Raw genomic sequence first — 12,555 nt, forward strand, 5'->3', positions numbered from 1 at the left:
TGGAAATACAGAGAAAGAGTCTTAAATGTTTTAAAGCTTCAAAATTGCATTGGTTGTCAGATGTTTGTATGAACTATAGATTGATTTTTCATCACTTGACATCAGTTTGACCTCCTGTGTTTATCCTCTGAATCCTTCCCAATCAACACACAGCACAGAGGTTAATTACATGCAGCACCAGAGAGTTTGATCTACTGTAGAGACTAACCTTTGACCCTCACGGAAATGGACAAGTAATTTATGCTGTGCATGGGTCGTCGTACTCTGTCATGGTGTAGGGGCCAAGACCACTTGCTCTTCTGATATCCTAATCTAGCCATTGTTAAATAAATAGTGACAAATGTATAAGTACTGACTTTAGGTCAGTGCAACACTATGGCTACGTTCACACCACAGTTGAATATGGCCCAAATTCATTGGATGATACTGTAGTATGAACAGCATTGAATCTGATTTCAAATCGATTTTAGCCACTTTCATATGTGGAAATATATCAGATATGTATCAGATTTTTTCCAATGTGACAGTCAGGTTGGATTTAATGAGAATTCTTACATCAATTGAACTCATTTTAATGCTTTGATTTACCCCGTATATAGACCTGTTATGGTTTTAAACGTTTAATTGCAAGTCTTAACAAATTCAATTCCATTTTAAGGAAATAAAATAAAATGTTTGGCTTCAAGAGTTGAGTTTACATGTACATACTGCGTATGTATGTAAAATAGGAGCATGAAAAAGGGAAAAAGTAGACAGAGATAGAATTATGTAGCAGTGCTCTTTAGTTTCTGGATAGTTTCTGTACTTCTCAAACTGTATGAAAACACGAATTCACGCAAATGCAAGTGAATGCAAATCTGAAATAATTATGAATAACAACTCTTCCTTCCTGACATATATGTAATTTCGTTTTTCCTGTTGCTCTTCCATTTTATGTTTCACTTGCAAACATTTTTGAGCTTCAATGGTTTTTAAATTCCACCATACAACTGCAAATGCCTCATAAATACTACATTAGACTTAATTCAAGAAGTCTTTCTCTGGGGCCTGGGTAGCTCAGCAAGTATTAACGCTGACTACCACCCCTGGAGTCGCGAGTTCGAATCCAGGGTGTACTGAGTGACTCCAGCCAGGTCTCCTAAGCAACCAAATTGGCCCGGTTGCTAGGGAGGGTAGAGTCACATGGAGTAACCTCCTCGTGGTCGCGATTAGGGGTTCTCGCTGTCAATGGGGCATGTGGTAAGTTGTGCGTGGATCGCGGAGAGTAGCATGAGCCTCCACATGCTGGGAGTCTCCGCAGTGTTATGCACAATGAGCCATGTGATAAGATGTGTGGATTGACTTTCTCAGAAGTGGAGGCAACTGAGACTTGTCCTCCGCCACCCAGACTGAGGTGAGTAACTGCGCCACCACGAGGACCTACTAAGTAGTGGGAATTGGGCATTGCAAATTGGGAGAAAAAGGGGATAAAATAAAATATAAATAAAAAAAAGAAGTCTTTCTCCATCACTAGCTGTAAATAATAATAATAATAATAACAATAACAAAGTAATGGCTAATTATAATTCTACTTTAATATAAATACAGTAACTATAGTATAATGATGAAGTTGCCAGAGTTTGTTGTGTGTGTGTGTGTGTGTGTGTGTGTGTGTGTGTATGTATGTGTATATATATATATATATATATATATATATATATATATATATATATATATATATATATTATTATTATATAATAATAATAATAATAATAGTAATAATATATATATATATATATATATATATATATATATATATATTATTACTATTATTATTATTATTATATTTATACAGTATATAAATATAATATATATTAGTATATATAGTATATAACAGAAATTGTAGTTGAAACTGTGCTTCCCATGTAGTCTTAAATAAATTGCCACTGATCTAAAGCTGTTTTGATATGTTAGATTCTTATTGGACAGCATCTTAAAATGATTTTAGTACTTGATGCAGTTGGTATACACCTGATACAATAATGATCTGTTCAATATTTCATCCTCTGTCACTTGTGAGTCATGGTGAATCAGATTATGAAGAAGCAAACAGACAGAGCTAGTTATTTAAACATTTATCTCCTTCAGTGGCTTGTGGAGTGTTTACTAGTTTAAATTCCAGCACAGACACGCTTGTTTACACAAGCTTTGGCAACTCGGAATCGAAAACGCCATCTGGCGAGAGAGAGCAACAGGAGTGGAAGCTGTAGGTTATTAACATTGCATTAGAGCAATGGCAGATTTTTCTCCGCCAACTTCTCTGAAGACCTGTCCTCCTATAAAGTCTATTGAATGAGGTGGAGACAGAGAGGTGGTTTAAATGTTTACTCTGAAATCTATCTTATTGATTTGCGGAAAGTGAGGCCTTATAAAGAGCTCAGACTGTTCTTTCGAAGAGCCGCCACATTGATTAAACAAAACGCCCCCTCCGAATTACTGTCTAAAGCTCTCTCGATTCTTCGCTTCACCACTGCAGGGACTAGTAACCTCCCAAGTACAGTATTTTAAATGTGTTTGGCATTTTAGTTGTCAGACAATTGTAAAAATTGCAACTTCTACTGACAGCATAGCTTACGGAAATGCCATAGGTTTGGTTGTTAGGAAGAGGGCTCTCTGGTTGCTATGGTACCAAACTGAGTATGCAAATGATGTACCGTTTCACTGGTGACATATATCACACTGGTGGGATTAAAATGTTAATGATTTGACTGTGAGATCAGATTTTGCTGGGAGCGGATCTTTACTGTCGGCCTTTGACCGGTCCTCTAAATCCAAATTTATACTAGCTCCATCTACTGTCCATGTCTGTAGATTTCCTTCTCCATCTATGTGTTATATGCTGTACAGTGGGGCCCAAAAGTCTGAGACCACAGTGGAAATCTGGGACTTTTTTATTTAAACCTGGAAAGCAACATCAAAAATGTAAAAATGTAGAACTAAAAGTTGTGATGTAAAATGAAGAGGAAATATTTAAGATTTGGCACTACTTCTAAGTCTCTAATAAAATGTGTTTTGTGTCATTAACTATGAACTCGTGACAGATATTCTTACATCCATTGAAGCATACAACATGCTATTTGGAACATTCTTAATTCTCATGCTGGATAACATGGATCATCAGGTTTTGCACAAACTTGTGGAGTCAATGCCACCTCTAGTGCATTGTGTTATGAAAACAATCTCTCTCACTGAGGGTGGGTACATTCTCCATGTTTCAGTTTTTTCTCTCTATGTCTGGCCTCCTGTAATTGATACCTCTTTTCTGTGACTTATATTTGCACACACACAGGCACTCACACATTTACTCACACAGATATGCAGGTTCACACATCTTTATTTCCTCATTCCCTGTCTCACAAACACATATACCCATCCACAAAAACACATACACAGCTGCTCTCTCTCTTTCTTTTTTCATACATGCAGACAAGCCAGAATAAAAGATATTATTAGTAGGGCTGTCAATTGATTAAAATTTTTTATCTAAAGTAATTACATCACATGCCGATTATTAATCGCAATTAATCACATACATCATTATTTGCTGAGAAAGGCCCCCGAATAAAGATAATTCATATAAATAATGCATAATAATTGAAATATTTATAAATATAATATGTTGGGCCTATAATAACTAAACTCCTCTCACTTTCAACTGCTTTTATTTTCAGCAAACTTAACATGTGTAAATATTTCTATGAACATAAAAAGATTCCAAAACTAAGGCATAAAATGAACAAGTTTCACAGACATGTGACTAACAGAAATGGAATAATGTGTCCCTGAACAAAGGGGGGTCAAAATCAAAAGTAACAGTCAGTATTTGATGTGGCCACCAGCTGTATTAAGTACTTCAGTGCATCTCCTCCCCATGGAATGCACCAGATTTGCCAGTTCTTGCTGTGAGATGTTACTCCACTCTTCCACCAAGGCACTTGCAAGTTCCCGGACATTTCTGGGGGGGAATGGCCCTAGCCCTCACACTCTGGTCCAACAGGTCCCAGACGTGCTCAATGGGCTTGAGATCCGGGCTCTTCGCTGGCCATGGCAGAACACTGACATTCCTGTCTTGCAGGAAATCACGAACAGAACGAGCAGTATGACTGGTGGCATTGTCATGCTGGAGGGTCATGTCAGGATGAGCCTGCAGGAAGGGTACCACATGAGGGAGGAGGATGTTTTTCCTGTAACGCACAGCATTGCGATTGCCTGCAATGACAACAAGCTCAGTCCGATGATGCTGTGACACACCGCCCCAGACCAGGACGGACCCTCCACCTCCAAATCAATCCCACTCCAGAGTACAGACCTCGGTGTAACGCTCATTCCTTTGATGATAAATGCGAGTCTGACCATCACCCCTGGTGAGACAAAACCATGACTCATCAGTGAAGAGCACTTTTTGCCAGTCCTGTCTGGTCCAGCGAAGTTGGGTTTGTGCCCAAAGGCGACATTGTTGCCGGTGATATCTGATAAGGACCTGCCTGACAACAGGCTTACAAGCCTTCAGTCCAGCCTCTCTCAGCCTATTGCAGACATTCTGAGCACTGATGGAGGGATTGTGTGTTCCTGGTGTAACTCGGGCAGTTGTTATTGCCATCCTGTACCTGTCCCACAGGTATGATATTCGTATATACGGATCCTGTGCAGGTGTGGTTACACGTGGTCTGCCACCGCGAGGACGATCAGCTGTCCTTCCTGTCTCCCTGTAGCGCTGTCTTAGGCATCTCACAGTATGGACATTACAGTTTATTGCCCTGGCCACATCTGCAGTCCTCATGCCTCCATACAGCATGCCAAAGGCACGTTCACGCATATGAGCAGGGACCCTGGGCATCTTTCTTTTGGTGTTTTTCAGAGTCAGTAGAAAGGTCTCTTTAGTGTTCTAAGTTTTTATAACTGTGACTTTAATTGCCTACCGTCTGTAAGCTGTTAGTGTCTTAACGACCGTCCCACAGGTGCATGTTCATTAATTGTTTATGGTTCATTGAACAAGCATGGAAAACATTGTTTAAACCCTTTGCAATAAAGATCTGTAAAGTTATTTGGATTTTTACAAAATTATCTATAAAATACAGTGTCCTGAAAAAGGGACGTTTCTTTTTTTTTTTTTTTTGTTGAGTTAACATAATATGGATTGAAATTCAGTTTGAAATAAGTTACATTATTGTGGCAGTTGAATAAAGCATTGATAGATGATACAAAAAATGGCTTAAGAACTCATTTCATTTTTTGCAACTTGTATTTTCATATCACTGAACAAGTCTACATTTGACAGCAGTGTGTTTTGCATTGAGTTCTTAAATGTGTCCAGTTCTCACAGGACGCTTTCTTGCGTTCCGTCTGCACTATTTTTAATTGTCGTTCTATGTACATGTGCGTGCCTCATACAGACACGTTTGGAGCATCTCACTGGTATACAGCATCATAAACGGCACATTTTTAGGATGCTGTGTCAAGTTAAAAGTAGTGGAAACTTTGAAAATCATGTCTAAAGATTTCTGTATTCTGTTGTGCTTTGCCCACCAGTTGTGCTTCATCCTTGAATGGTTCTTATTCTGTGGCTGCGCTGCTTGTGAGGTTTGTTGAAGCGCGCTACCACCTATTGACACAGCTTGTAAAAACAGATGTACTTCAAGCTTGAATTGCTCGTATGGAAGGAAAATCTGTGTTTTTATTATGGAATTTACATACATGTCAAGTGACATGATTAATTGCATTACGTTTTTATAACGCATTATTTTTTACATAATTAACTGCACTAAATTAACTCGTTAAATCGACAGCCTTATTAACACTGACGTTTTTTATTGCCACAAATAAATGTTTTTAAGTTACTTTTATGTCCTAATAGTTAGATATTTGAATATTAGAATATACTGTAAAAATATTTCATTCACAATATTTAATTTTCCCTTTAATTCAACCCGTTCTCACTCCCAAAGCATAAAATACAGCCGCTTATGCATGAGCCCAGTGTGTCAATCTAAGTACGTTGAGAGCAGCTTCTAGCATCCGTTTCTGACTCAAAAGGCAGGTAAGTCCAGGGAAGTCTCATAAGGGAGACGAAAATGTCAGTCTTTGGATATTATTGTGTGTTTAACAGCAATATGTTTTATTAAAATATATTAGTGTAGTCCCATTATGTAATCATATATATATATATATATATATATATATATATATATATATATATATATATATATATATTACAGCCCCAAACGCATTCCTAAACCTAACCAATTATCATCAATATAAAACATGTAACATACAGGTAAATTTAGTTGCAATAATTAGATTTACATTACACTATTATATAGGTTTTAATCACTGAAAATCTTAGCCAGGAGCTCCTCCGGTCACATCTCATTCAAAAGAAACATCTGAACTAAAGCTCGTCGCAGTCGGTCACGAGACACAAGGGAGCCAATGGCAGTTGACATTGCTGCTGTCAAGCCTGTGTCATAATGCTTTGGAGGCAGCAATTTTTTAATGTGTTAGAATGATCGAGAGTGGGATGTTAAACAGCGGACGTGGGGGGACCATGATCAGTCAATAAAAATTAAACTTGTGCAGTTCTTCACAAAAAGCGATCGGAAGACATGGAATACACCCGAAAGGAATTTGGTGACTTCAGCAGAGCAGGATGTGTACAGAAAACAACATTAACCACTGCAAACTTGTTGCTGATTGAACATTAACCACTGTAATTAAATGTTGCTCAAATGAAAATCGTACCCCAACATATCATGTCACGATGACAAAATTGTACCCCAAAATATAATTTTGTGATGATAAAACTCTGATGCTCTTCGTGTCAGTTTATTGCACCAATGGTTTCTTGTTGAAAGCAATGCATTTGCCGAATACATTGGAAACTGATGCTAGAGGGTGCCTTTGGTGTACACATGTTGATGAGTTAGGCTCTTGCACAAGCAGCAGTATTTGATGCCTCGGGAGTGAGAAGGGTTCCAGGCAATACTTGCAACTTTTTCCTATGAATCAGGATTTGGGTGTATTTATTAAATGTGAATACGATGAGTACATTGTGCTGTTTATGAAGGACAAAAGTATTGTAGGATATTTGACAAGGTTAATTTCAATGCCAACTCTTGCGCTGTTATGAGGGACAGTTAGCATGACGTGACATTTGACAGAAAATATATGCTGCTCTTTGTTGGCATGTTTTGGGCATTGAGAAGTGGAGCGGCAAATAAAATGAATGAACGACTCCAACAGCTTTATACTGTAGTTACTCTCTACCATTCAGTCCTTTTTTTATTATTCCTGTTTCATTTACATCACAAACTTATTCTGTATTATGTCTTTCCATTTTTCTGTCAGTTGTCTTTAATTTCCACCTGCTTTATATTTATAGCTTTCATTTTGAATAAACAACCCCAATTCTGAAAAGGCTGGGACAGTATGAAAAATGCTAATAAAAACAAAAAGGAGTGATTTGTAAATTATATTCACCCTTTGCTATATTGAAAGCACTACAACTAAACATTATATGATGTTTTACCTTTTGAAATTCATTTTTTCATTTTTATTTTTTATTTTTTTTACTTTAATTTCAAATCAGATGATTGCAACACACTCCAAAAAAGTTGGGACAGTCGAGTGTTTACCACTGTGAAACATCACCATTTGTTCTAATAACACTTAAGCATTTAGGCACTGAAGAAGAAAGTTTGTAAATTTGTGAATTTTCCCCCATTCATCCATTATGCAGGTCTTCAGCTGTACAACTGTACGGGGTCTTCGCTGCCATATTTTGCTTCATAATGCACCACACATTCTCAATTGGAGATGGTCAGGACTGCAGGCAGGCCAACCTATCACCCACACTCTCTGCTTATTTGGCCAGACTGTGGTTTGAAGTTGTCCTGCTGAAAATGCAGAGAAATCCCTTGAAAAGACTGTGCTGGGTGGCAGTATATGCTGCTCCAAAATTTGTACATATCTGTCTGCATTAATGGCGCCCTCAAAGATGTGCAAGTTACTATGCGCCCCTGGCCCATACAGACACTGGCTTTTGGACCTGATGCTAATAACAGCTTGGATGGTCCTTTTTCCTCTTTGGCATGGAGAACACAACGGCTGTGTTTTTAAAAAACTATTTGAAATATGGACTCATCGGACCAAAAAACATGGTTCCACTATTCTACTTTTCATCTAAGACCGAGCCCAGAGAAGTCAGCAGCACTTCTGGACAGTGTTGATGTAGGGCTTCTGCTTTGCATAGCAAAGTATTAACTTGCATCTGTGGATGCAGCAGCAAGTGGTGTTGACTAACAAAGGTTTACTAAAGTTATCCCAAGCCCATGTTCATGATATCCATTACAGATGAATGACGTTTTTAAGACAGTGATGTCTGAGGGATCAAAGATCACGTGCATTCAGAAGTGGTTTTCGTCTCGCCTTTTACGCACCGAGATTTGACCAGATTCCTTGTATCTTTTAACTATATTGTGGACTGTAGATGGTGAAATGCCCAAAAGCCTTCCAGTTTGTCTTTGGGGAACATTGTTCTCAAAGTGCTGGATTATTTGCTGAAGCATCTGTTGACAATTTAACAAGTCTCAAATGATCCTTGCTGTTGAAGGACTAGGCTGTTTTTGGAGGCTCCTTATATACTAGAGACACGATTGCCTCACCTCTTTAACATCTCCTGTTTCACATCGCCTTGTTATTTCAACTCATAAAATTGTTATTAGTCTTAAATTGCCTGTCTCAACTTTTTTGGAGCGTGTTGCAATCACCTGATTTGAAATTACTGTACATAAAATCAAGGTGAAACATAATATAATGTGTAGTTGTAGTGTCTTAATATAGCAAAGGGTGAATATAATTTACAAATCACTACTTTTAGTTTTATTAGCATTTTTCAAATTGTCCCAACTTTTTTGGAATTGGGGTTGTAAGTACTAAAATTTATAAGAAGCCTAAGATGAAAATGAAATAGTTGTGGTCCTCGATACTAATTGGTCAATACAGAATTCCAGCCATGCTAAAATGTATAAGATAGTAACTGCTCTGATGTAAAATGCCTGCTTATCTACTGTAGCTACTGTCTATATTAAACTTATTTTACATGATAGGCACAATAGCTTCCAGCAGAAGGATGGCCTTCTGGAAAAAAAAATATTAATAATATTTAAAACATAATATTTGTGTTACATAGAAACTGTTTAATGAAATCAATAAACAGAAACGGATGTTAGCAGCTGCTCTCAAATAGATTTTTGTGAAAACAAACTAATTTAAACTTTTTTCTTTTTGTTATATTAAGGTCACATCAAAACTGACTTTATTTATTTACCATGCCTTCATCATTTATTTTTGGTGCTTTTCAAATGCCTATGTATATTTTTATACTTTTAGCCTTGTCCTAGACACAGACTTTCAATATTAATCTATGAAAATCTATTATAAAAAATACATATTATTACATTTGTAAAGCTATAATTTATGTAAACAAAGAGTGAAGTAAACATAAGCCATTTAATTTTTATTGTATGAAAATGATTTATATAAATTTTTCAAACATTACGGCTGTACCAGTTGTGGCATCATTTCCACCACACTAATATATATATATATATATATATATATATATATATATATATATATATATATATATATATATATATATATATATATATAATTTTTTTTTTTTTTTTTTTCAAAAAGTATACTAAAGCCTCAGGAAAGAGCAAGATTGAGATTAAATATGGGACCAGTGATGTTTAAAGAAAGAAAGAAAAAGAAAGAGACAAATCAAGGAAAATATCACATGTGAGCAGAATATTGTCTTCTCCAATCAAGCTGTAATTTTTCCATTGCATGAAAAGAGTGTGAAAATATCATTTAATTGTGTGTATTTAAGATACATAAAATCATAGCCATGAAATAAACCTTAGCAAGCCATTTTATTTAAAAAAGGATAAAAAAAAAAAAAAAAAAAAAAAACATTTTCTACACCATCAATATAGATATAGCAATACAGAATTTGAGATGTGGTGGAGATGACACTGTGGTGGAATTTTTGCCTTTCAGAAAAAATTTACAAAAATGGCCATAATGTCCTGTGATACTTGTACATACACTATTGGAAATTGTTAGTAGACAAATGTAAAAAACTAGTGAGAGAGTGAAAAATTTTTCATCGAGACCCGAATGCCTTTAGCTGAAGGAACACCCAAATATGGGTTGTAATATTCACAATATATCATAGCCTCAAAGGGATATTCTCTCATCATTTACTTACTCTCCTGTCATTCCTTGGTGAGGCTAATATTCAGCATAAAATCTCCTTTTGTGTTGAGTCATTCAGGTTTGGAAAAACATGAAGGTGAGTAAATTATGACAGAATTTTCATTTTTGGGTGAACTATCCCATCAAGCAGAATAGCAGATGACCCCAAACTGAATGTCGCATTGTTCCTGGCAGGTCGAATTACAGATTAGGTGAGCATTCACCTCATCTCTTTCTTTGTCCATAGGTTCGCTCAGCTGTTCGTAAACGGTGGCATCGCTGGCAGGATAAGCACTCCATTCGAGCACGAGTGGCACGGGCCATGTCCATTCCCACATCTCCAACACGGGTCAGTTTCCACAGCATCAAGCAATCGTCTGCCATCTGACATCAACAGAAGTGAAGCGTCCGACTCCATCCCTGTTTCTTCTGCTCCCCCTCTAACCATCCTCAGCTAACCCTTCCTTCTGCGAAATACCAGGGATAACAGCTATGGGCCAAACAGGGTATTATCCTCAGCTGAAACACAAATGGGTGGAGATGCACACAGGCAATGAGGTCCACCTGCTGAAAACAAGGAAAACTGTTTTGCTGGGAGAGATGGCAGAATCAGATTAAAGCATCAGTAGTCTCGGACAGTGACTGGAAGGGAAGATGAAGCTGGCACCGAAAAAAACTCAATAAGCAGGCAGGGTGTATTTTGTTCAGTGGTCAAAGCTATTTTTCAGTTCATCTCCTCCTAGTTGGCTCTCCTATCTGTAGTCTACTCTGGTTGGAGACCTCAGTGTTATTCCAACTTGATTCTGGAACAATCTGATTTGGATAAAATGGAATTGTAAGGAATATATTAAATTTAGTTTTTAGGAATTTTACAAGAAGATAAGATGAAGAGGGAAAAAAATTTGATTTCCAATTAGACCAATTGAAAACCTGACAAACTGTTTCCCAACAAACTGCATATACCTTATTTGTTGGGAAACTTTTTTCTGTGAACACTCATTGTTATTGATTCCTTTGACTGGATACTTAAATATTATAGAAGTTTCTCCAGGTTGTTCAGATTGTGACCCTTTAAATATTATTTTCTTACTTGTCACTTGCTTTACAGTGTCAATGTCATTGCAGCTAGTAATAGATCCCCATGATTATCATAACTCTCAGTATATTTGTGAGCAAACTCATACAAATTTAAATTACATGTGCATCTATTGCTGCATATACAGTGCAATGCTAGTAGGAAAAATTGTAAACCTGATCTCATCGTGTATACATATGACATCTCACTATTTAATTTTAACAAAGATGAAGGATGTGGTAGAAGGTAGAAGATAAATGGGCATGTTCTGATTTCAAACACAAAAAAGGGTTTTTAATCACAGAACAAAGAAATATTTAGATTTTATACCGCATTGTCTCAGCCAAGCATTAGGAGTCTCAGCCAAGTGGACAATGGAATAAATCAAATTATCCACTTTAGCTTCCCATTCTATGCAGTTTTATTCTATAAATTCCCTGATTGCGAAGCAGGCTAATGAAATAATCACAGTACTAGAGGGCAGTTGGATCCTGGAGCCAAAGAGACTCCTGGTCTCACGTTACTATACTTACATTTTTGCTAAATGATTTTTACGTGGCTCGTTGTACCGCGACAGTTTCCTGATGAGATGAACACCAGAGGTGCTACAACAACAGTGATTTTTATTCCCTTCACACAAATCAGGAGTAATTTATCAGTTCGTAAACACATTTATCCCTGTTCCTCACACAATACTATCTTAGGACATCAAAACACTTTTACTGTAGCCCATGACTTTAAAGGCTTTACATTTGAAAGTTTGCATTACATAACCAGCTACATTTACAAACTTGTTTGAGTGTCACCAGTCCTATCCGTGCCAAGCGGGATTCGAACTGGCGATCCCTGGCATGGGAGTCAAAGGCACTAGCAACGAGGCTATAAAAGCCATTGCCTCTAGTCTTGGTCGCTAGTGCATCTCTTAAAAGGGTAGTTCACCCAAAAATAAAAATTCTCTCATGATTTACTCACCATCATACCATCCCAGATGTGTATGACTTTCTTTCTTCTGCAGAACACAAATTAAGATAATTAGAAGAATATTTCAACTCTGTAGGTCATCACTTTGCAAGTGAATGGGTGCCAAAATATTTATCTGTTTTTAACCCACACCTATCAAATCACTTCAGAAAATACGGATTTAACCACCAGAGTCTTCTGAAGTACTTCTATTTTGCCCT

General features: G+C 37.0%; 1 protein-coding gene across 1 annotated transcript in view; it reads left to right on the forward strand.

Moving 5' to 3' along the window:
• LOC127450521 (corticotropin-releasing factor receptor 1-like) overlaps positions 1–12,326 on the forward strand; it is a 265,090-nt gene extending 252,764 nt beyond the window's left edge. Inside the window, exon 14 of the mRNA XM_051714734.1 lies at positions 10,547–12,326. Coding sequence (XP_051570694.1) covers positions 10,547–10,687 — 141 coding nt within the window. The 3' untranslated portion in view covers positions 10,688–12,326. The remainder of the gene's footprint in view (positions 1–10,546) is intronic.
• Positions 12,327–12,555: the final 229 nt, after the last annotated feature.

Source organism: Myxocyprinus asiaticus, chromosome 13 (assembly GCF_019703515.2).
Source record: "Myxocyprinus asiaticus isolate MX2 ecotype Aquarium Trade chromosome 13, UBuf_Myxa_2, whole genome shotgun sequence".
NCBI lineage: Eukaryota > Metazoa > Chordata > Actinopteri > Cypriniformes > Catostomidae > Myxocyprinus > Myxocyprinus asiaticus.